Genomic DNA, 21,148 nt, shown 5'->3' on the forward strand with positions numbered 1-21,148 from the left:
CAAACGCTACATTAACCTTGTGCTGCTGGAGTTGTATTGATATGAAAGTGCACTGATTTGCATATTGGTTTGGCATATGGTTTTCCCCATCTGACCCTCTAGATGCAGTCTTTTGATGTGTTGGTTGTTTTCTATATCTGATCATGGTGAAGAAGGTGCAACGTTACAATATGTTTCATTATTAAAAGCACAATTGATTTTGTTTGAATGTGCTGGTCACTAAATTAATCAATTAAACATTTGAATATAAATACATTTGTAAAAAACAAAAGCTGATACATTATTAAACTGCTCAAGTGGCAATTTATAAGAACCCTCAGTAATATTTTATGGACAGTTACACTGCTTATATTAATGATGAATGAATAAACAACAACATTTAATGGTCAGATTTAGTAGAAGATTTTGCAACGATTAGAGTGATTTAGAGGTTGTAATAAAATGGCTATTTATCAGGCAGTTGTTCCTAAAATGGAGGGTTGGCAAGTGAATATGCAAAGAGCTAGAGCAGCAGTGGGTTCAGGGAGCCCTGGGGCGCCTCAGAGGCTCTGCAGGGGGACTGTCAAAGGTTGTTCACACAATAAGCATAAAAGAAAATTGAGTTTTGAAATCAGCTTTACATAATATTTTTGGTTACATTTACTACTTTATATTAGTATTAAGCCTACAGATATAATTATATTGTTTTAAGTGTTTTAAGGAAAAAAACATGACATTTTATATTAAATTTATGTTAAGTAGAGTAAATTATTATTCGGGGGGCCTGTGGGATCTTTACATCGACGAGGGGCCACGGCACTGTAGACATTGGGAATGGTTGAGCTGAACGGGAAAATGCTTTATTTTTTATGTTTTTATGGATGTCTTGGTGCACTATATTAGCATAACACAATTAACAGTTCTGTAATTAGAGAGGCGAGGGGGTTGTGTCTCAAATGCTCCCCAAATGAATCATTAGATAATTACATCATTAATCAGTTTGTTTCTGTAGTTTCTGTTTTTTTAAGCACGAAATAGGAAGACTGTAATAGCTGAGACTGATTTGTGGGGCAGGTGACTGCAGTGGGCCATAATTTTCCCTATTGACTAAAAATGACAATGAAGAAGTCTAGTGCTGGCTTTGGCAATCAAAGCAGGTCAAAAGTGCCATGAATCATGCAGTGGTGTGTGGAGTCAGCAGTCAGTGCAGTGAAGCTCTACATGTGCCTTACAGTCTGTTTGAGCACAGCACACAAACCAGAGCAAAATACAGGTTATGCAATGACACAAAATGAGCACAAGGACTGAAGCAGCTGTCCACGCCGAAGACAGTGGACCACACTGGCCTCATTACCAAAGAAAGCTTTAACCATGGAATTCTGGGTTTTTCCAGGGCATGTCTCTGTGTCAGGACTAAAATGGATCAGAGCTGCCGGGCGTTTAGTTCTCCTCAGTCTGGTGAACACTTCACAAAACACACTGTTCTTTTCAGAGCCACAGCCTCCTCCTCCTCCTCTGTGACTCTGGAGACATTTTGGCCGTACCATCACAGAATTCACATCACTGTATTTGCACTGTGGCTACCAGATCTAATCAGATTAAGTGAGATTGATCAATTATTCAGTTAATAAATTATTATCATTTATAAATTGTTAAACCAATTATTAAACCAATTAAATTAAACTAATAAATGATTTCAAGATTAAACACAGATTCTCAGACCCTGACAGAAACCTTTTTTAATCAAACATCAGTGCGGTGAACAAAATAATATTTGGTGATTTCGATTTAATTGAAAAACTTTTCCTTGTCTAAAATTATCAATAAATCCTCAAAGATCATATTTCATATTTACAACTTATAAACAGCTTAATTGATTGGCAAAATAGTTTAAGTAATACTACTAATACTAATACTAATACTAATATTAAAGATCTTACATTATGTAAAACTGATTCTTAACAGTATGTGTCATGAAAACATTGTAATTTGTTTCATTCACACATGTTTGAGTAACCTTTTATTATTAGTCTCAAAAGCTCAAGGCTCTGTTCCACCTTGTGATGTCACGAAGCAGAAGTTTTAAAGTTAACAGCTACATTTTACCTTTAGTTCAGTAGAGATTGGCAATTCAAGGGCTGAATCAAATGATTCTAGAGAAGGTGTATGGAGTTTTAAAACACAGGGGAGAACCACATTTACCACATGACATCACAAAGTGGAACAGAGTGTTTTCTGTTTGAGAAAAGAAGTCAGCCTAAATGTGCATGATCTGTGTGTTAAAAGTGTGTGAAAGAAACAAAACACAACTCCAGGTATGTTTGTGATGAGCAAATAACATTATAAAAAAGATCAGAAAATAGTGTAATATGGGCCCTTTAACTGTTCTGAGACACAGCAGATGGGGATTTATTTGTGGGACCAAATGTAGAAATTGCACATTAAACATGATTTATGTCTTGCTCCAGAATTAATTAGTATTTGGATGTTTGAAAGAGAGCCATGAGCTAAATGAGCGAAAATGTCCAGTAGCTGTGATGCCAACTCATGTGGCTGTTGGCGTCTCAAAATACCCACACAAGTTTGCCAGCTGACCTCACCGCTCAAAGCTGATCATTAATTAGATCAACATGTCAACGCCACAGCTAAACTAAAAGGCGCGCTGTGTAACATTTCTAGTGGAGGGTCCATCACCTGCTTGTCTCTATGGAAATGTTATTGCTTTGTCTATAATGTTCCACAGTACAGATTAAACCTGTCTACTGTATCACGAGGGAGACAAGCAGGTTACAGCACTATGCTACATTACAGTTCAGATCTGTGGAGAGTCGCCTCTATTCACAGAAGGAATTATTGTCTTTTTGACAAATGACAGACAAGAAGGTAGCCGACCCTTAACCAGAAAAGTTACACAGCGCACCTTTAACCATAAATTTTAAGCATCTGTATTTTACTTGAATACATTTTAAAATGAATACTTTTAACTTCTACTTCACCACATTTGAGAGCAGGTATCTGTACTTTCTGCTCCACTACTACATGAATACATGAACAAATCTGAAAAGAAAAGTGTTTTTTATTATTGTTTGAGACCTGCTGAAAAGGGAGTCAAGTGTTTTTTAGTACTTTTTTTGTTTGAGCAAAACTGAACATAAAGCAGCTCAAATCTTTATCAAAATCACCACATTTAAAGTTTTATTAGATCTCAAAATCTGCGCGAAAAACTTGTACATACATTTTATTCTTTAAAGATGCACTGTGTGACTTTTAGGGTAGAGGGTCTGTCACCTACCTGACTCCATGTTGTTTTTCCTGGAATGTTCTACAGTATGGCATTTAATTAACTATCTCCATGGAGACAAACAGGCCACATCACCAGGCCAAGTTAGAGGTCAGATCTGTGGAGAAGTGAGCCTGCTCACAGTAAGAATGCATGTCTTTGCAGTAGTTTTGAGAAATAAAAACACATGTTATTGAAAAAAATACAAGATATATTTGTGGAAGATCCCAGACAAAGAAATAACATCACCATGGAGATAAGCAGATGGCAGCTCCTTCACCAGAAAAGTTACACAATGCACCTTTAAGTCAATTTTTAAATGGTACATTGGTACATTTACTTACAGTAGGTTGATTTTTTTCATGTGATACTTTTTACATTTTTTATATTTTTTTTTGCTCTGGTATCTGTACTTTCACTTTCACTTTCAATTGAGTACTTCTTCCACCACTGCCCTCTGTACTTAGAGTTTGTAGTGTAGTTTACTCACGCTCGGCGATGATGAGGGGTGGGTAGAAGAGGAAGTACCCAACCAATTCTGCAGTCAGCTGGTTCAGGAGCCCGCTGGAAATGGTCCCATTGAGAATTACGTCTTGGTTTTTCACAAGGTAGATGAGAGAAACCGAGGGAGAGCCTGGGTCCTGATGAACACTGAGGATCTGAGGAGAAATACATAAAAAAATACATTCACAAAAGAACAATTCAAGAGCAAAAACCAATATTTTTCTCAGATTCACTAGGTCATATATAAAATCTTTAAAATCATAGTACAGGTTCTCTGTGAAGGCTGACTGAGATGAAGATCATCTAGCTGGTTGAAACACTTGGCATCCCTCCCCATGTAATAAAGGACTTTTAATATTTTCGGTTGGCATACCTTGAGTTTGTACCTAGCCCATTTTTACATTATTAATAAAGGGCCACATACTGCAGAGATATATATATATATTTTTTTTATTACCATCTGCTACAGATATTGAAAATGAAAATAATGTAAACTAGATTTTATCAAGAGAGGATGGAATAGTAATTTGATTGCAGTAAAATGCATGTATGCTTTTGAAAACATTTCTTTTATACCTTTATACTTATTTATGTTTTGATTTGTTTGTATTGTGGTTTTAATCTTTATTGTGTACAAAATGCAACGTTTTGTTAGCCTGATTCATCAGCCGGTTTCACTTTGTGGAAACCATCTGACCTCACAGCATTAGGATTCGTTCGCTCGACGGTAGGAGTGTACTTTTTTATTTAACGTGTTGCTGCTATTTGGTTGTGATGTATGTAATGCGCTGCTAACAGGATTAACTGGTATATTAAGTTTTTCCCAAATCCTGTAGAAAGAAGGGCAATAACAACTTTCCCCTTGATAAAATTCACCAGACATTCTCTTTGTTCCAGCTTTATCCAGCCTGGCTAGTGTTTTGTTACAAGACAGTAAATTCATGGGTCTCGTCAGTAACAGGTTCAACATTTGTGATTTCACCTTTTGGTATTTCATGGCAAAGTACAATGTCATCAATAGGACAAACTGTCTCTTGCCCCCGGCTGAAAGTGTGACGTCATCACATTTTATAATCTGAAAAATCACAAATAACGATTCTACAAGATGTAATATAAAATTATCTTTCTCTGTGTGTGCTTGCTTCAAAGTAAACTGTGTATGAACCAAATAGTCTAAATAAATACAATTTACCAAGACATAAAAGTGTAAATAGGGACTTGGACAAACATGTCAGTAATTATTACCCAAAATAAATTGAGCTGAGAGCACAATTTGACCCTAACTGCTTTATTGTCACAAATTGTATCAGATTTAATGAGAATGGACACTTGCTGGAGCTGCTGTCATAAACCTCTCGTTTGACTGCACCGCCATCTGATGAGGACTATAAAGAAACAACACCATCTGTTTGACATTGGTCAGATTTGACTAAGTACGCGGCAGCAGCAGACATGAAATGGTCTAATCGACTGACATTACGTAATAGATTTTGGTTATACAATTTTACACCAAAGTAATTATTTTTTTATTATTTTATTTTTTCAATTTGTAAATTTGAAAAAACAAAACCCTCCCACACCCCACCCCTCTCTCCACACCCCGCAGTCCAGAATATCACAGATACTACACACATACAGTTACACAAAAAGTATTAGATATTCAACCATCAACACCAAAGTTCTAAATCTAATGTAATACCAGGAACAGGAGAAACAGGGACACTGGTATAGCTCCATTTAGAGGAGAAAAAACAAACTAGTATTATTAATAGGTCTTGGTTGCACTTGGTTGCATCAGTACAGTATATTTTATTGAGAACTTCAGCTTAGGTCAGTATCAAGTGACAGGTTGCTTTTGTTTTGATCAGATTGAAATCATGCAGTTTTACCGTGTTTAAAGGGCCCATATTATGCGATTTTCGGATCGATGTTATAATGCCTAATAACTGCAACAGCTTGCTGCAGCAAAACTTGAATGGTGTTATGATTTGAATGGCAGCGGGTGCAGTCGTTGTCTACGTATGGGATGGAGAGAAACATAATTTCAATTCCTTTGTATGTCTAGTACACCTGAAAAAAAATGACAATAAAGCAAACTTTGACTTTAATGTTGTTTGCTCATCAGAAACATACCTAGAATTGTGTTTTGTTTCATTCACACATGTTTAGCAAACAGGGCCTACATATTTAGACGGAGTTATCTCAAACAGAAAACACTCTGTTCCACCTTGTCATGTCAGGTGGAAATACAGGAAGTGCTCCACCATGTTTTTAAACTACATACACCTTCACTAGAATCATTTGGATAATTTCAACTCTGGTAAAAGGTAAAATGTACAAACTTGAAAACTACCACTACATGACATGGCAAGGTGGAACAGAGCATTATGAGCTTGTGAGATGTAAACAAACTAATAATAAAGTGTTGCTCAAACATGTGTGAATGAAACAAAATATAGCTCCATGTATGTCTTTGAGGTGGTAACAGCATTATAACATAAATAAAAGCTCACAAGTTTGCGTAATACAGGACCTTAAATAGATCTTGGTTGCTTGGTTGAATCACAGTAACAGTACAGTGTATGTTATTGAGGATTTTATCTTAGGATCAGTATCATGCCACTGGCTGCATTTGCTTTGATATACTTGAAATTATTATTTTATCATATCATATTTCTTCAGTAGATCCAACAGACAATAGCATATTTATATAGAAATTATACAAAATATAACTCAAATTCTAACATTTTTTTACATATTCACAGTTCATATTGATCTTGAGCTCTTCTTTCCTTCCTATACCGTTCTGCAGCAGATATATTATTCACCATATGCATGCACAGATATAAGCCTTACACATATCTCTCATGCCCCAGAGAACAGCATTTGCAAGCCCCAGACCATAGACAGCCAATGCCCCAGACACAATATGACACTTTGAATGAACATTGTCTTTATATGCTATAAAAGGGGCCAGTGTGTGGCTTTAAAAATAATGGCAGTGAGTCACCACAATGCATGGATGAAACAAGATACAAGAAATTATCCTAACACACACACAGGCCATGAGTGTAAATATTTCAGAGAATGAATTATGAATGGGCCCTATATCTGCTGCTACATGCCGAGACCTACTTATGATGATGACGGAAGATGGTCTCTGTGTGTAATAGATAGAGTTTGGACACAGAGCAATAATAATTCATAAAATAAATGGTCAAAGTACAGTCTAGATCACAGTTACTCTCTGTTAAAGTATTTTATATATTCATTATTGGTCAGTGTAGTAAAGTACTGTACATACACTGTATACATTTTAGGTATCTGTACTTCATTTAAGTACAAATGGACACTTTTTACTTTTACTTGACTACATTTGAGAGCATGTATTGTATCTATACTTTCTAATGCACTACATTTTTAACAGGACTGAAAATAAAAGTATTTTTTTATTATTATTTGAGACCTGCTGAAAATGCTGAGGGATAATTTTTAACACATAAACAAAAACATACAAATAAAAAGAGCTAGGAAAAAATGGTCAATTAATTTGTTTCTACTGAAAAAAAAAAATCTGAACAAATCTGTATCACTATATTTGAAGCTTTATTAGATCTCAAATTAAGTGCAAAATACTTCTACTTTTTACTCTTTAATACTTTTTTTTTTTAGAGTTTTTCATGTGGTTCTTTTACTTGAGTATGTCTTTGCTCTGGTATGTGTACTTTTCCTAAAGTAACACAATTGAGTACTTCATCCACTACTGTAATTGCTATTATGCAAAGACTAAAAGTAGATATTTCTTCCTTTAAAAGCTACAGCACAAACAACCAGACCAAATATGTTTTACATTTTTGTCAAGAAACTATGGAACAGTTTTGCATAAATATAAGTTCCAATATTATGAGACCTCTAAATAGTCTAATTACACTAAATGACTAACCTTTTGACCAGTAACTTATATCCTGGAACCAGTACCAGATCCAGTTTCTTTCTGCATCAGAGCCAATAGCCCAAAACCACCAACAAACCCCATTGAATCTCTGGATTGATTTATAAACTTTGCTGGTCGCCTGTTCACAATAGCCTTTTCTAACCTCTGCAATCTTCCATTGTGATGAAGAATAAATGCTCTTACCATATCAAGGAAACACATTTTCTTGTAATATAAAATTTGTTTTCATTGAAAATTGCACCAATTTCGTTTCTTGGCAAAATAACCAATAATGGTTCAGTCAGAGTTTTGCTTTGTGTTCCATCCACTCTCAAATAGGGATGGGACAATAAACAATAATAAGGTTTATCCTGACAAAAAGGATAGACCATAATCGATCGTGGGAATGTGCAGAAAACATACTTATTCAAGATGAGCCCTTTTGAATCATTATTGTTTTCACTTAAGACAAAGTACAAAACTATAACAATGGTTACATATGGAACCTATTCATAATATTTCAATTATAATTATTAATATCCATATTTTTTACTGTCAGCAATTTTAATAATTATCATGATATTGCAGTGGTAAATGATGTATACCTTGATGATAAACAATAATCAATTTGCAAAGGCTGGTGAGGTTATTAAATACAAAAAAGATTTATTCTTTATTTCAGCAGATGGTACAGCCCCGGCCAGAGACCCCCTAAGTCTCTCTCCTAGAGCAACTGTGCTCTAAATATTTATACCAGAATTACAAAGCTACAGTTATATCAAAGTAGAGTGACTTTTGTTTCACAGCCATGAGTTAATCACAGGCAAAACAACAAGGTTTCCTGGAGAATGGAGACAGTTGTGTCTGTTAAGATTTACATTTGTTAATGCCTGGTCTGGGTCTTGGACAGAAATCACCTTCATTTTACACAAAGATAGACTATGATGGAAATATTGTATTCACAATATGAAATTACATCACAATATCATTGATAATTGCAATTATTTTGGCCATAACACCAAATTTCAATATGGTCTCATGCCTACTATCAAATCAACTCTTTCTAATAAAAAGACCATTCACTGAAAAATCTTGCCTGGACCTGCTTTAATTTCCATAATACAACATACAACACAATGAACTGGATCAGTGTGTGTAACAGTGTATCAGAGTTTAACAGTTATAGGCTCATAGCACAGGCTCATTAGTCACATTAGCCTCATTAGCATGCACATGTAAATCTGACACACTTGGCTGTCTGCATCTTACACTAAAAATAGTTCATGTGTCGACCAAAGTGAGACCTACCTCCACACTCAGCCTGCTGTACGTCTCCAGCACTTTGTCTTGCGCCTCATCAAAAGCATTCTCCAGCCTCTGCTCCAGAGTTTGGACAAAGCTGCAGGAGTAGATGTGGTCTGTAGGGCCAACAAACCTCAAAACTGTAGAGAATAAAAAGACAAGATTAATGTCACATGGGTCTTATTACAGGCAGGTTTTTTTCCATTAAGATTATTGACTATTGAATATTGGCACAGATACTGGAAAATTTGCTGGATCAGATCTTGGTTTCCAAATATCATAATATTATTTCCTGGTTGTACTTGGCCCAGAAGGTCTCAGAATGTGTGAGCTTTTTTTTATACGGCGCTGTTTTGTAGTTACCTTAGACATAAATAACAGCTACATAACATATTTGGATCAGTTTTCCAACCCAGTCCTACTTTATTTGTTTAGCACATTTTATAAACAAGACAATTTCCAAAGTGCATTTCACAAAAATCTAAAAAGTCAGCAGAATTATGTTCTGGACAAAAGAACTAATAAAAACAATAGATAAAAATAATAAAATCAGTCAATAAAAATAAGTAGTTTTGAAATTTTATTTTTGTTTAAAAGAAATAAATGCTGTTTTCAGTCTCTGCAACAGTATCTGTTTATATCGGAGATCAGCAAAGCCATAGGACTGAAATCATATTGAAAGCTGAAAAGGCTGGATCTATATTTTCCTATACAAAGAAAACATGTAGTCTGGGGTACTGTCTTATCTCCCTTCAGCTGAGTATGACTGATGGTGGATTAGTCAATCAGAGAAACATCTGTAAGTATCAAAACAAATGATGTATGTGTAAAAAAGAAAAGAGAAAAAAGTAACAGACAGAAGAGAGGAAAAAGATAACAAGCGTTTGCAAAATCAATGAGCGAAACACTAAACGCTGTCAATCAGAGGTGAGTGAATAACAGACTGTACATCTTATACAGAAGATTTCAATCTGGTCTTAGAGTTAGAGATAGACTTACTTTATTTGAACATTTTTAAATTAAAAAAGCACAACATATACAGTAGTCTCTATGCTTGCAAATCTTATACAGAAGTTTGGTTTAAACAGCAGCTTTTCCCCTAATAATGAATTTGCATTATCCTGTGTGGCCCTACTGGGAATTATGTTTAATTGCTACACAAACATGCAGAGCTGTCAAATGTAAAAGCAAAAGAAACTGGTTTAAAACTTTCAATGAACTTAATCAGGTTGCTATTGGAAACGGGGCTGCTAGTATAATTAAAGTAGTGTCTCATTATGTGTGACTGAACGCAATAAGCCTAAGTAGTGAAAGAGGATTATAGCGGGCGGTGAGAACAACCAAAAGAGTTCTGTTTCAGCGTCAGTGGTGAGGATCAGGGTAAACAATATTGAGTCCATCCACAGATTATAGAGCCTGTTATTAAATGATGTGTGTCCTCACTCTGTCCTCTATCTGTCTCTGCTGTAAAACCTCCAAACGACAGGCGCTGAAAAGATGGAGCCTAGATTCAAATCACTTTTTTTTTTCAATTTCGGCACAAATTCCAAAATTTACCACTCAAGGAGCAAATGTTCAGTTCATGTTGGCACAACTGTGTTTCCATTTTCAAGCGTTAACTCTCAGATCAAAACTATTGCAAATGTAAGATTCTCTCTACATTTGCTACAGTCTGTGTACTCTTACCAAAGTCCCTAGACCAAACACACCGGGGACAAAACTGAACACAAAGGAATCACTATATGAATAGACTTTACAGACAGAAACAGAAGCACTAGAAAGCACAAAATTACAAGGACGCACAAAGACTTCTGTGTTTTATTAGGAGACTTTCAGGTTCAAGACTGACACAATTCAGATACCAATTTAAGTTTATAAATGTGATGATTGTAGTTTTATTTTAACCACAAATTGTCCTTTTTTTTTAAGAGTGTTTTATGTTTTGTTCTCAGTGTTTACTTTTTCCAAACAATATAATTTGTGTTGAGCCAAAGCTATTGAAAAAAAAATTAAAAATATCATATGAAAGTCCTCTGTGTTCTGGGACATATAATATTGACAGTGGTTTAATGTAATTATCTAGACTGATGCCTGGCAACTATACACACTAATGCATAAAAACTATTTGTGAGCTGGGAAAATGTTATAGATTTTTGTTCAGGCTTCAAGTGGCCACTTTGTACACAGCTGTATTCTAACAACTGTGCCTATCAATTACACACAAAAACATGTCAGTTATGTAATTATGTGCACTTCATCTGTCAATAGCAAATGGGAACACAAAGAAAACAGCAACTATTTGTGCAAATTGAGTCTGAGCTACAGTTATTATTGTAAATGTTTGTATGTGATAAACAATGTGAGACATAACTGTTCTAAATACTCAAGATGTAATGTTTAGTTAAATATATCTTTGTCAAAACTGGTATTGAACCTAGAGACCTTTAACACACTTGTGAATGAGCCTTGGGCATGCACAATCACTTGCAAAATCACAACAAAATTCTAAATATACTGTAACTAAACCCTTTGCTCCATTTCAGTGAAGACTACATGAAGAAATAACATTTCTAAGCACTTTTAAGTCTTAGTTCTTTGGAGGCATTTTAAGAGGAAAAAGAAGCATATTAAGTTCTGTTAGCCTCCACAAAATATCGGAATAAATATTGTATCACGAGATGTATATCATGAAAATATCGTACTGAGAGATTTGGATATTGTTACATCCCTAATCATGAGCCTCTCCCCCTTATCGCGAGCTTTCCCATGATATTGCAATAAATATCATACTGTGAGGTTCATAACATGACGATATCATATTGTGAAACTTGGATATCGTTACACCCCTAGTACCAGTCTGTAGTCTGCCAAACACACAGCTGGTGGGTACACTGGAGCACAGAGTTGTGTCAAGAGCGTGGATATCATTTAAATGGGATGTGATTGTGTTTGCTGTAACAGTACAAGCAACTATGGTAATAATAATTTGGCAAAGCAAATCAGAATTTAAAAGTTAAGCAAAGGAAAGTGCAGTGACCTCAAGTTAACATTAGCCGTACAAAATAAGCCTGTCAATCTTTGTAATGCAGATATTCTCCCCCTAGTTCCCACAGGGCTCCATTTAGAAGTCTGCGTGCAGGGTTTTTAAAACGTTTAAAAGGCTGACAAAACAAATAGACCAATCTGGTTTAGCTCGGCTGTGATGGAGTTTTGTTGGGATTTAGGGTATCAAAGAGGAGCAGAGGGGAAGAGACGTGTAATCAGAATTTTCTAATTTGGGCCCTGCTCCACTCTCCCCCAGTGAATCCAGCTCAACACTTCTATTGCATCTTTATCTCTCCTTCTCTTCCGATTCTTTCAGCTCCTGGATGAATACGGCTAACTAACCACTCTCAGCAGAAAGACAGTGAAAAGGACTGACTTATATTTATTTAAGAACATGTGACACCCATGGATTATTATCTTATAATTTGCAGATTTTAAACTGAAATATTCATTTTGTGACAGATAAGTTTAATCTATGATGTGGAATATCCTAGACAAAGCAATAACATTTCGATGGCGACAAGCAGGTAGCAGACCCTCCACTAAAAATGTTACGCAACATTAAAATAATTATAAATTGGTGGAAAAACACTATATCTATAATAATCTTAACACAAACGTATTGTTTCCAAATGTATTCTGCACGTTTTTGAAGTCTGAGCTTGTGCTTGGACTCTCACCTGTTTTGAGCTGCAGATGGATGCTGGGGTTGGGCATCAGTGCTGCCACAGGGACCAGCACAGCCTTGACCAGTGGAGTGTGCTGCCGTATTTCTGACAACAACTTGTCAAATCCATAGACATTCAGAGCGTCCACCACCACAGAGGCGATGTAGACAGTTTTACCACTGGTCACGTAGTAAACCAAGGTCACATTATGGGGGCCGCAGTCATCACGCTCCACCTGTAAACAACACATGCATTACTTGACACAATGAACAGAGGATCTAATGTGAAGGCAGCTCTGAACAGCATCGCTATCATTTTGAGGCTCAACGCTATCTCCCATCGCATATGACTCTCTCTTTCAGGTTCAGATTCAGTCAACTTTATTAATCCCACCAGGGGCAATTTGAGCAGTGATAAAAACACATAATGACAAACAAACATTCAACAGATGGGGCGATTCTGAGCAAAGAGGAGCTCTGAGGACTAAAAAGCACCCAATAAAAATACATGACATCAAGATATAATTTAAAAAGTGAATGGCAGTAGGAATGAAAGATTTCAAATACCCTAACACTAATTTTGAGTAACTGTATTTAGGTACTTTTTAATCTAGTGGTGTTCAGAAGTTACTTTTCTAAATTCGTAGAAATACATTGCTGTGCTTGATCACACAATTTTGGCTTCAAACTGCTTGATATTGGAGAGCTAAACAGAAAACACTACTCTTATGCTGAGTGCGTGTGCAATTTTTCCATCTCCACTAGACAAACATAAACAAACACAAAGCTGTTTTTAATCTTATGTTGTGTTTTTACACTATAATTTAAATGCAACTAGATGTAAAAGTAGTGTTATGTTACAAAATACATTTTAATGCAGGTATTCCGTATTCGGTAACTAAATAAATTTTCAAAGTATTCCTCCATTACTGTCTATAGTATGATTTTAGTCATACCAATAACCTAAACATTATTTATTAGATTCATGTTGGACACATTTGAAAGTGAGCCAAACAAATACGAGAGAGAAAAGCTGGGTCCAACGTGAAAACTAATATTTTATCTCATGCATCTTCTTCTGCAACATGATTTGAAAGCCTGTGTAAAGAATGCAAATGAGTCCTCCTCTGCTATGAATATTTATCAAGTTTAAATAGAATAGTTAATCCTTGGACTTGCTGTATCTTACTTGAGGGCATGTTTTTAAGCTGGAGCATGCCACCCTCATAAATCTGAGTAATTGTGTTCTGGAAAAAGCAACATCCAGACAAGGATCAGTTGAGTCGAAGCCTGTTTTTGCGCAGAGATTTCCACCTCTCTCCATCCTTCATCGCTGCAGCTGGGGCACTCATGGCTCCTCTTCCCCATACCTCTCTGCTGAGTCTGTGGCTGTGCACTGTGGGACCCTGGGGACTATTCTTAGAGGAAAAGTTGCTTTAGATAAAACTGTTTCTTATTCTCTCCTCATCTTTTCACTCAGAAATACGCTACTCAGGACGTATTGTTCTAGCAAATGTGTTTAAAGCACGATACATGTTTAGTATTGATTCACAAGGATTCGTTTTGGAAAATACCACACCCCACTACTGTTGTATATGGAAAACATTTACCACTTTTTGTCATGTGTCTAATGTTAAAGGGCCTATATTACACTATTCTCTGATCTCTGTCATAACCTTGCTACGTCATCAAAAACATGCCTGGATTTGTGTTTTGTTTCATTCACACACACATGTTTAACACATAAATTCTACATAATTGGGCTGAGTTCTTCTCTCAAACAGCAAACACTCTGTTCCACCTTGTGATGTCATGTGGTAATACAGAAAGTACTTCACTGTGTTTTTAAACACCATACACTTTCACTAGAATCATCTGGGTGATTTCAGATCTGAAACTGCCTATCTCTTCTGAACAAAAAATAGTAGCTGGTAGCTATTAATTTGAAAACTACCACTACATGACAACACAAGGTGGGGAGCTTTGCAGATGTAGACAAGACTAATAAACCAGAATTACTCAAACATGTGTGAATGAAACAAAACACAAATCCAGGTATGTTTTTAAAAAGCAAAACAGCATTACAACATGTCTTAAAGCTGACATGAGTCAATTATGTGCAAAATACGACCTTCAATATTTGTTTAAACATCCATTATAAACACAATTTATTATTATTGTTACATTTAAACATAGAATGGCATGTCATAAAATTGTTTACATTTTTATCCATTGAGTTCCGTATTCATGGTGAAAGTTCAAGATACAAAGATTTATTTGCTAACCTCAACACGCCCCGACTTAAACTTGCACAGTGTCCAATTACTGAAGCAATTTAGTCATAAACAGTCAATAGGTACTGTCAGCTCATTAAACGGAATCACATATCTTTTTATAGCATTATTGTTTAATTTCACAGTAATGAGAGTGTGGTAATAAGATGCAGTGTTTTTCAGAGAGCCACATACACAGAGACCCCTGGAGAAGGTGCTGCTGCTATTGGACCAGTGCGTGCTTATATAAAAAACAACTGTGGATGTAACAACACAATATGACCTTGCCCTCTTTTTCTCTCCTTTTTGTGTTTGTTGTTTTAAAAATTACAGGGAAAGAGAGAGAGAGACTGCTATTTTTAATAAGCCACCACATAAAGGACCATGCACAGTATAAAATATATAACAGTTATTACAGTGAGTCGCTATACTGAACAGACTATTGTGAGAAGATACAGTTAGATATTAGCCTGCCTCCAATAACTATGAACTCAAACGTGAAAAATTACTATTACACTTGTGTTTAGCTAAATTGCAAAACCGTGATTTGATTGGTTAGAGTCTGAGTTACAACAATAGTAGTACAAATAAGTGTCAGTGGTACAATAAACTACAATAAAATAGCCTCTCGTATACATATAAATGTGGGAGCACACAATTTCAGTACTTCAATACACGGTAACAGACATAGTTAACCCGCTAGCCACCACATTCCAAATAGGAAGTGATAATGGGCACACTTCGTTCAGTCTGGCTCCAGTTGACTTTACACTGAAAAATTGTCCCCCCTCTCTTTGTAACTGCTGCTGTCGGGCTCCTCATTTTGGTCTTAAAATGTTCGTACTAACCCACTCTACATGATCCGGGTGTTTTTATTTAGTTATTTTGTTGGTAAAAGAAGATATGAGCATTAATCAGGGACCTTCTTTCCCGAGGTTCTTCCCTGTCAAACCAGTGATGCAGGCGGGAATGGGCAGTATACCGTCAATAGCCTTGCTCCGTATTGGCTTTTTGGTTCCTATGATATTCAAGGTTAAAATTCCAAATATGGAACTTGGCCCTGAATTCACCCTTTTAACTGCAAGCCTCAACAAGCCTCATTTGACTGAAGCAAAAAACACTCTGGGTGACATCACACTCACTTAGTCCACTTCTTTATACAGTCTGAGCTGACCCCTCAAATACTCACAAAAGTATGTATGCTAGTATGAATTAGACCTGTAATGTTTTGATGCTGTAAGAAGTAGAACAGATAAAACGAATAGCATAGTCATTTTAGGCACCCTGTGATTTGCTGTACCTTGCTGTTCCTGTCTCCAATAGGCTATTACCCAGTGATGCTGTGCTTTATCTAATGCGAGGAGTGGTTTGGTGAATGTTTGCATCAGCGCGTTGTAGGGTGCAGATGAAAGTGGACTAGAGCTCAGAGACTCTGAGTCACTCCCTGTGCAGGCTCACAAACAACAGGATAAAAATAGCAAAAGGCGGCAAGGGAAGACAGACTGACAGAGACATGAAGCCAGGCAGGTGGACGCAGAGAGGCGAGAATCAGCACACGCAAACTGACAGTCAGGAGAGAGAGAGAGGCAGCTCTGTGCTGAATCAATACAGCAAAGATATAAGGCAGAAATCTGATATGGGTAAGATGGACCAGAGCAGGGGTGTAAACAACACTCCAAAACTGCAGTACATTTTACGAGCCCTGCCTCTTGTCAATAAAAGGAGGGAGTATTTGTTAGTTTGTTCAATGCAAAAATAAAATTGCCAACAAACCAGACAGTAAAATATGGGGCAGTAAAACCAGTTTAACTGTGTTAAAATATTTTCATCAGACTAGCTTCATATGATTTATTCCTACTCTATTGGATTCTTGGATATATGTAAAGGTCCTATATTATGCAAAATTGACTCTTGTGAGGGTTTAGCCATGTTAGAACCTTGTTACCTCAGAAACATACCTGGAGTTCTGTTTTGTTTTATTCTCTCATGTTTGAGTAACCCTATACTATTAGTCTGTCTACACTTCTTAGAATGGTCTGTTCCATATTGTGATGTCATGGAGTGGCAGTTTTCAAGTTAGCAGTTACTTTTTATCTTCAGTTCAGTAGAGAATGGAAATTCCAGGGCTTCCAAAGGGTTTGAAAACAAAGTGAAACACTTCCTGTATTACCATATGACATCACAAGGTAGAACAGAATGATTTCAATTTGAGAGAAGAACTAACCCTAAATACACAGAGCTTTGTGTGTTAAACATGTGAATGAAACAACAACTCCACATATGTTTCTGATGAGGAAACAATATTACAACCTAGATCAGAAAAAAGCATCATATAAACCCTTTAAATATAATGGTTCTTGAAGTAATATGGAGTGACTCAGACTAACACTGCTGTCATGAGTCAAGTAGTGATGCTGTTTCAAGAACCAATCAAATGTGACCGGCAACTACAAAAAGAGCATATGGTTTATTGCTGTTAAAAATATCTTGATGATGTCACGTACAAAGTCATCAGTAGCAGTTTTAGAGCAAGAGATACCTCATTGATCTCGAGGGAAAGTTTTGCTGTAGAAACATTTGCACTGCCTTTCTCAGTCAAAAGTCTCTGTTATTTCTGTAATTAGCACCGTACTGTATATGACAATAAGTGGGGCACCATATGATATTTAAATTTTAACAGTTATAATGCAAATAAATCTCACTTTTTATAATTCATTTGGCATCAATGAAAATGTATGACAGAGGACATGGATGAACAGAAGAGGTGGTCAGCCTAATGAAGTGAAAAAAAACATACAAATTATAAAACAGGAATCATGTCACAAATAATAACATCCCAAGAGCAGTCAGTATCAAAATGATAGACAGACATGCAAAGGCCACAGAGCTATAAGTTTACATGTCCAAAAAGGAGTGAGAAAAAGTAGAACCTTGAAGTCCGTCTCACCTGTGCATACGCTGAGGAGTCATTGAGGGCTCTCTGAAGGGCGTGGCTCAGTCCTTTGGCCAGGTTCTGCTTCAGGATCAGGTCCAGGCGATTTTTGCGCAACTCAAGAGACAAAACTAGGAGAAAAAATAATCACTGTACAATATTTAGCATTTAAACAGGATTAATCTTTGTATCAAGGTGTTGCTAGGCCTATCACGATAATTACAACAAAACTTTAGGGGGCAGGAGTGCAACTTGGATGTGTAGACATTGTGAATAATTGTCCTTTTGGTACATAGGGCCCAATCTTAAATACAAAGATGAAAAAGCTGAGGCACTAAAAATAAAATTACTCCAACGCATTTCAGCCCTTCGGCCTTCATCAGGGAAAACTCGAGATGGCTTTCAATGATAGTTTTAATTATTTTGTGCTTTTTGAGTGCCTCAGCTTTTTCAGTGATAATTACTATATTGATTTATCTTTCAATGTATTTCAGATGTAACTATAATTTTTGGGGTTCAGTAATATCGTTTTTTCTGTACCATAATAAGATTTGAGTCTTAGAGGGTTGAATAGCCTAAATAACCTCAGTCATTATAGATACAAATTAACTACTGTCAGCGGCAATGGTTTAAGTTTCAGTATCACCTTTTATCATCAATATTTTCTTCAGCAATATATTGTACTTGAAATTTTGTTACAGTGACAGGTCTAGGTGTTGCTAATCCTGGACTTTGAAAACTTGCTGACCAGAAAAAGCCTTTAATATCAGGCTTACGGTAATGAAATCTAAGCATCTACTGAAACTGTGCCTCAGGAAAAAGTAGTCCTGCTTTGTGCCACTTTTAATTAATTTGCAGCCTGTAATTACAGCATGGGCACACATTACCTACTTTGTGTGTTAGCTTCGGAAATTAAATAGCAGAAGTAGTGATTATTACTGTTGTGAATTGGCTCTGTGCTCCCACTGTGCCTGGCCTACATAGTTTTTCTTAATATACTGTATATTCTTCCCATTTATTTCCTGGATAATGGATAGTATGCCAGTTGAATAATGAGATGAAGAAGCAACAAAAAAGGCCTATTAAGAATCTAATTTTAGTCTCATGGTTTTATTTGGGAGTTTGATAAAGACAGAATTTGACTGGGAATTTGAGGGTTTTAGCTTTATGTCTGACATGCATAAGAGCTTCATTTAGGTGGCTGAGAAAAAAATTTAAAAGTTATTTTATCACCCTTTATAACTGAAGATGAATGTGTTTTTCATTTCTACAGTTAGATAACATCTGAGTGAATGTGAGAACAACAAATGCAGCTCTTCTTTAATACACTTCCACCTGTATCATAGATGGTATATATAAAAGTACACAGCTAACACAGGGTCAGCCCTATGTTCCCTCATTTCTAAGATTTTCCTCAAAATGAAACTCTAAGTCAAGTAATTTTTATTTCTATACCACATAAAAGGGATGATTCAGAGTCATTTCAACTTAGGGTCCTTTGCACCATGACCTCTACATTAGATCTGTAGTCAGTTACTGCTGGATAATAGGTTGGGTGTGATTATCAAATTGGGAGAAATTATAATAAAATCTGCTGCAAATTGATGATAAAGATAACTGAGGGATCATAGGGCCTAATTTTGTATATAAAAAATAAAACAAAAAAAACAACAACAAAAAATCTCAGAAATGAGGGAACATACAGCTGTGGGAACATAGGCACGCTCCCACTAACACACCAGTCACAGCGTTCCAAATAGGAAGTGATCATGGTTGCGCTTCAGGCTCCATCGACTCTGACAATAATTCACTTTACAAAAAAAATTGTCACTCCTCTCTCTGTAACTACTGGAGTGAGCCTCGTAATTTTTTTATTTCGCTATTTTGTCCCTAAATCAAGATATGAACATTAATAACAGACAAATCAGGCACCTTCTCTCGCTGAAGTCACTCCCACTAACATTAGTAACAAGTTTGATTGACAGCGTTGCTAGGGCCCGTTCCCTGCTAAATCAGAGGTGAGAGCAGGAAGGTGCGTTACCTTCAACAGTCTCACACCCGATTGGCTCTTTGGCTGCTATGACACTAGCAGTGGGATTCCAAAAATGAAACTCGGCTACAAATTGTCCTCTATAACCTCCAGCTTCACTGAGCCTCATTTGACTGGAGTTGAACGCTATTAGTCTGCATCTTTATACAATCTATGATCTGTATAAAATATAAAATCTACAAGAAATGGCCCAAAAATCCTACCTGTTTTGACGTAGTACTTCTCAGTGATGTTGCAGGGCAGAGCACTTTCTTCAATGCTGGTGCTGGACGGTGGTTCTGTGGTCGTGGTTGAAGGAGGAGTAGTTTGAGTAAAGAGAGGAGTAGTAGGAGCTTGTGTTGTAGTAGTAGTAGATGGTGTAGTCGTCGTCGAAGTAGTAGTAGTAGTAGTAGTAGTGGCAATGGTTGTGGAAGTAGTCGTAGGTGGCTCAGTGGTTGTAGTAGTTGCTGGTGTAGTAGTAGTTGTAGCTATAGTAGTTGTGGTAGTAGTTGTTGGGACAGGGGTAGTAGTAGTAGTGGGGACCGGTGTAGTTGTTGTAGTGATGGTGGTGCTAGATTCAGTGGTAGTAGTGGTCAGCTTGAGAGTAGTACTTGGTGCTTCAGTTTTAGCTGTGGTTGTATCTAAAGTGCTTGATGTAACATTTGTAGTTTCCTCAAAATCAGTCACAACCATAGTACTAGTCGAAGGCGTTGTCATGGAAGCCGTCGTCAAAAGTTGCCCATCACTTGTCACAGCGTCAATTGCAGCTGAAGTAGTAATATTGGATGCAGTTGTTGATGTAGGTGTTGGAGTTAAAGCTTGCGTTGTCATAGTACTAATTGTCATAGAGATATTTGGTGTGGTAGTAGTAGTAATCATAGTCGTCTGAGAGTCTGTGGAGGTGGTTTTTGGTTTGGCCGGTGCCGTTGTGTTCCATTGGTATGTGGAGAAGGGGCTGGTGACATTAGCGGGCAGAGTGAGGTCATGGTCACCCACTGTGGACAGGAGAGACTCTGGGACAGTGGGGAGGTCCCAGGCTGGCAGACTGTCCACTGAATCATCTGAGAAAATAGATCAACATATTTTACAAATTAACTAAAAGTAGTATAGTACAGTTGTCAATAGAAATAGATAATCTTTGTCTGATTAGTATGTATGCTCTTTTTATTGTCATAATCAAGACAAAATGAGTTATCAATTAAA

The 21,148-nt window shown here is 36.6% G+C and overlaps 1 protein-coding gene across 1 annotated transcript in view; it reads right to left on the minus strand.

Moving 5' to 3' along the window:
- The window catches only part of kiaa1549la (KIAA1549-like a), a 65,088-nt gene extending 44,162 nt beyond the window's left edge, over positions 1-20,926 (minus strand). Inside the window, exons 1-5 of the mRNA XM_055155942.1 lie at positions 20,170-20,926; positions 17,932-18,047; positions 12,725-12,947; positions 9,006-9,139; positions 3,750-3,918 (exon numbers count right to left, since the gene is read on the minus strand). Coding sequence (XP_055011917.1) covers positions 3,750-3,918; positions 9,006-9,139; positions 12,725-12,947; positions 17,932-18,047; positions 20,170-20,824 — 1,297 coding nt within the window. The 5' untranslated portion in view covers positions 20,825-20,926. The remainder of the gene's footprint in view (positions 1-3,749; positions 3,919-9,005; positions 9,140-12,724; positions 12,948-17,931; positions 18,048-20,169) is intronic.
- Between the last annotated feature and the right edge of the window lie 222 nt (positions 20,927-21,148).

This window comes from Boleophthalmus pectinirostris, unplaced genomic scaffold (assembly GCF_026225935.1).
Source record: "Boleophthalmus pectinirostris isolate CB_2022bp ecotype Guang Dong unplaced genomic scaffold, ASM2622593v1 HiC_scaffold_2, whole genome shotgun sequence".
Lineage (NCBI taxonomy): Eukaryota > Metazoa > Chordata > Actinopteri > Gobiiformes > Gobiidae > Boleophthalmus > Boleophthalmus pectinirostris.